The sequence below is a fragment of the Echinops telfairi genome, unplaced genomic scaffold, assembly GCF_000313985.2.
Source record: "Echinops telfairi isolate 266 unplaced genomic scaffold, ASM31398v2 ScPeMD7_18;HRSCAF=68, whole genome shotgun sequence".
NCBI classification, from domain to species: domain Eukaryota; kingdom Metazoa; phylum Chordata; class Mammalia; order Afrosoricida; family Tenrecidae; genus Echinops; species Echinops telfairi.
In genome coordinates, this window is record NW_022103915.1 from 76,265,224 (window position 1) to 76,268,578 (window position 3,355).

The 3,355-nt window shown below is 36.8% G+C and overlaps 1 protein-coding gene across 1 annotated transcript in view; it reads right to left on the reverse strand.

Moving 5' to 3' along the window:
• SCFD1 (sec1 family domain containing 1) overlaps positions 1-3,355 on the reverse strand; it is a 106,862-nt gene that overhangs the window by 71,097 nt on the left and 32,410 nt on the right. The window contains exons 8-9 of the mRNA XM_045287652.1: positions 2,568-2,623; positions 1,064-1,149 (exon numbers count right to left, since the gene is read on the reverse strand). Coding sequence (XP_045143587.1) covers positions 1,064-1,149; positions 2,568-2,623 — 142 coding nt within the window. The remainder of the gene's footprint in view (positions 1-1,063; positions 1,150-2,567; positions 2,624-3,355) is intronic.

Here is a 3,355-nt window from a genome sequence, read left to right on the forward strand (position 1 = left end):
AAACCATCTAGGTAAACTTGGCCGTTTTCTTTCCAAACCTTTTCCACAATCTAATCTGTTCTTCAAGATTGCTGAAATTTCCTTCTGACATTAAAAAATTTGCTAAGTTAAACAATTAGAGGTACTGGTTTTTATTGGGCAGGGAGAAGAAAGCTTTTCAGAACCAGGAGGACCCCTCCTGAAGGGATGAGCATGTCCTCATATAATACACAGGTGTCATCATCTCTCATATAATACATAGGGTTAAGGGATTTCCCTGTAGGGAAAACTAAAATGATTGGTAGTCACTTAATTGGCAGCTTGGATTCCCATGTCTGCATTCTCTAGGCTACCTAGGAATTATTTAAACAACCTTTGAACCCACCGAGCTTTAGGAAACTGTTCATGGTTCTTTTTAAAAAATAATTTTATTAGGGGCTCACACAACTCTTTACCACAATCCATACATACATCAATGTGTAAAGCACATTTGTACATTCATTGCCCTCATCATTCTCAAAACATTTGCTCTCCACTTTAAGCCCCTGGCATCAGCTCATTTTTCCCCTCCCTCCCTGCTCCTCCCTCCCTCATGTACCCTTGATATCTAATAGTATTTTTAATGAAAAAATTGAACATAGTTAAGTCAAAGAAGCATAAATTTTTTATTGATTTTCCCCCCATTACTAAGGGGTTTAATGATAACTCAAAGGAAATTATTTCTCACATAAAAATGTTCTTCAATGGTATTAAATGTTCTTCAAAACATATCTTCAAAAAACAAAACTGATGCATCAAATTGTCAGTTTATTTATGTTTAATAGAAGCAACCAGGTTATATATTCTCTTTCAGATACAACAGAAATTTCTATAAAAAGAAATTCAATTGAATAAAACATTCTATTTCTATTTCAAAAACAATTTTGAGTTTAAAACCTGATCTCAATGATGCCCTTTAAAAATAAGAAAATACTTTCGATGAAGAGAAAAAGGGTATTTAGTTCCTAATCAACATGAAAAACAACCAAAAAATTCTATGAATTTTTAATTTTTACATGCCTATAAAGGCATGTTAGCATAATACCTGAATTGGCCAGTTCCCAGTGTGTCACCTGTAAAGAGACTGTTTCTTGCATCTCTCAGATTTTCCCGTAGTTTCTTATCTAGTTTCTAAAAATAAAAAATTTGATTAATTCTTAAATAGTTCCATAGAAGTTTACAAAGCAATAATACATAATGTAATTCTAATTTCATTGAGAATTACAACTTGCTTTCAAAAACAGTAATTCTAATATGTAAATATTTTAATTTCTTTTCTATTTCAATACTATGAGAACCTGGACTTCAAAAAGACCAATGCCCTTTCTGCTGTGTCTTAGGCCTAATTTCATCAATAAGCATTTTTCATTGATTAATTTTACCACAGAACCAGGATAAGCTTTGCAGAAACAACCCAGTCTCCCGTTCCTGCAGTGTGAGTCTGTTGTACTTGACAAGATGTCCACTTGAACGGGTGGGTAAGAGTGACAAGTAGGAGCTATAAGAGGGTCCAGAACGAAACTAGAAAATGTGAAGGACAGCTGCCTTCTACCAGTCAGGACTCATTTGGACAAATAAAACTCCAAATGCTAATGTTTCTCCCTGACTGTCTCAGTGTCCTACTGTCTCTTTCTTTCAGTAATCCTCTCATTTCTCTACTCTCCCTACTCCCTAAGAGAAAAAAAATCTCCATTTGAATGCTGTTTTTACTGAATTTTATTCCAATATAGGGGACAGCAAAATACACATAACCATGTCAAAAATGGCTATGACTATTAATGTAATTATTAAATGAAATTAGATACTGATTTGAGGGATCACATAAGTACAAAATACTATTGGCTAGACAAAGCTGAATGAGGAATGTATGTCTGAGTAGGAAAGAAAGTGCTAGAATAGCATATTGTAGTAATTTTACTCCATCACACAGACGTATATAATTATCAGTGCCATTGGTATTTGATCCATAAGCCACAGCTATTATACACTTAATATTAATGAACACATTGAGGGATAATCATCTCTTGGTATCCATGTAGTGTTGGTTTCAGGACATCTCTAAGGAGACCGAAAGATGCAAATGTTCAAATCCTAATATACACTGAGGCAGTATTTGCAAATAAGCTATGAACACTCTTACATTCTTTAAATCATCTCTAGATTATTTGTAATACTTAATACAATATAAATACTTTATAAATGACACTTTACACTTCTTCTTAGCCTTTGAGGGATTGCTTTGACTTTTAATATTATTTCCTGCCACACTCCCTCCCAATTTGTAGAATTGGTAGATACAGAGGGCTTTGGTTCGGGAAAAGAATCCACACAATATTATTTATGTCCAAACCCTAAAACCCACTACCATAGAGTGATTCTGACTTTTAGTAACGTTATATAACCTTGTAAATTGTAGAATCTTTACAGGAGCAGGCAAAGCCTCTTCTAATGTGTTTTGAACCTCTGACCTTGCAGTTAATAGGCCACTGCTTACCCAATAGCGCTACCTGAAGGCCTTTTTATACCTAAATATTATTTATATAACTTACCACTGCTACCATTTCTGCTGCTGTTCCTCTTGAGCATCTGATTATAGGCAGGGCACCTATTTTAAAAGTAGACAATTAGTACTGATCTCAGCTTCTGATAATTAAAATATTTATTTACAAAATAAATAAAACAACCGCCCCTCCCCCCAGAAGAATTTACTTGAGGACGGACTGAAGCTGCAGCTAGGGGAGAGGGGCATGTCTGATCAGAGCAAATGGGAACACTTAAGGGGGAGGAAGAGATAGCGGAGCACATCCCGACCCACCAGGCCTGTAGGATGACATCCCCGCTCTGAAAAGCCAATGGGCAGAGAGGACAATCTGGCTGATCCCACCACGAGACGTGCCATCCCTTGATGGCCCAAGGCCCTAAGGGGGACAACACTGGAGACTCAGGGTTGGGACTGGCCCAGACTGACCCTGGGACACGGAGGCAATCCACTAAGCGTGTGGCAGAGAAACTGTGGGAGCAGAGGAAGGAGCCCCTGATGGAGTACAAAAGACAGACTCTGGGGCCAGAGCATGGTAATCCATTGGACCTGACTGAAGGACACACCTAGAGATCAAAATTCAGACCCTGATCTATTTACAGGTTTTTCTTTCTTTAAAATTTTTTTCTTTTAATTAATTTATTCTTCTATGGGTAATTGGTTTCCTTTTTTGTTGTCATGGCTGTGTTCTCACTCATCGCCTATCTTGCTTGGCTTGATTTTTGGTGCATATTATTATCTCTACAGATCTATCTAGATAAGATAGACTGGATGAATAGTCTGGAGGAGAAAACAACG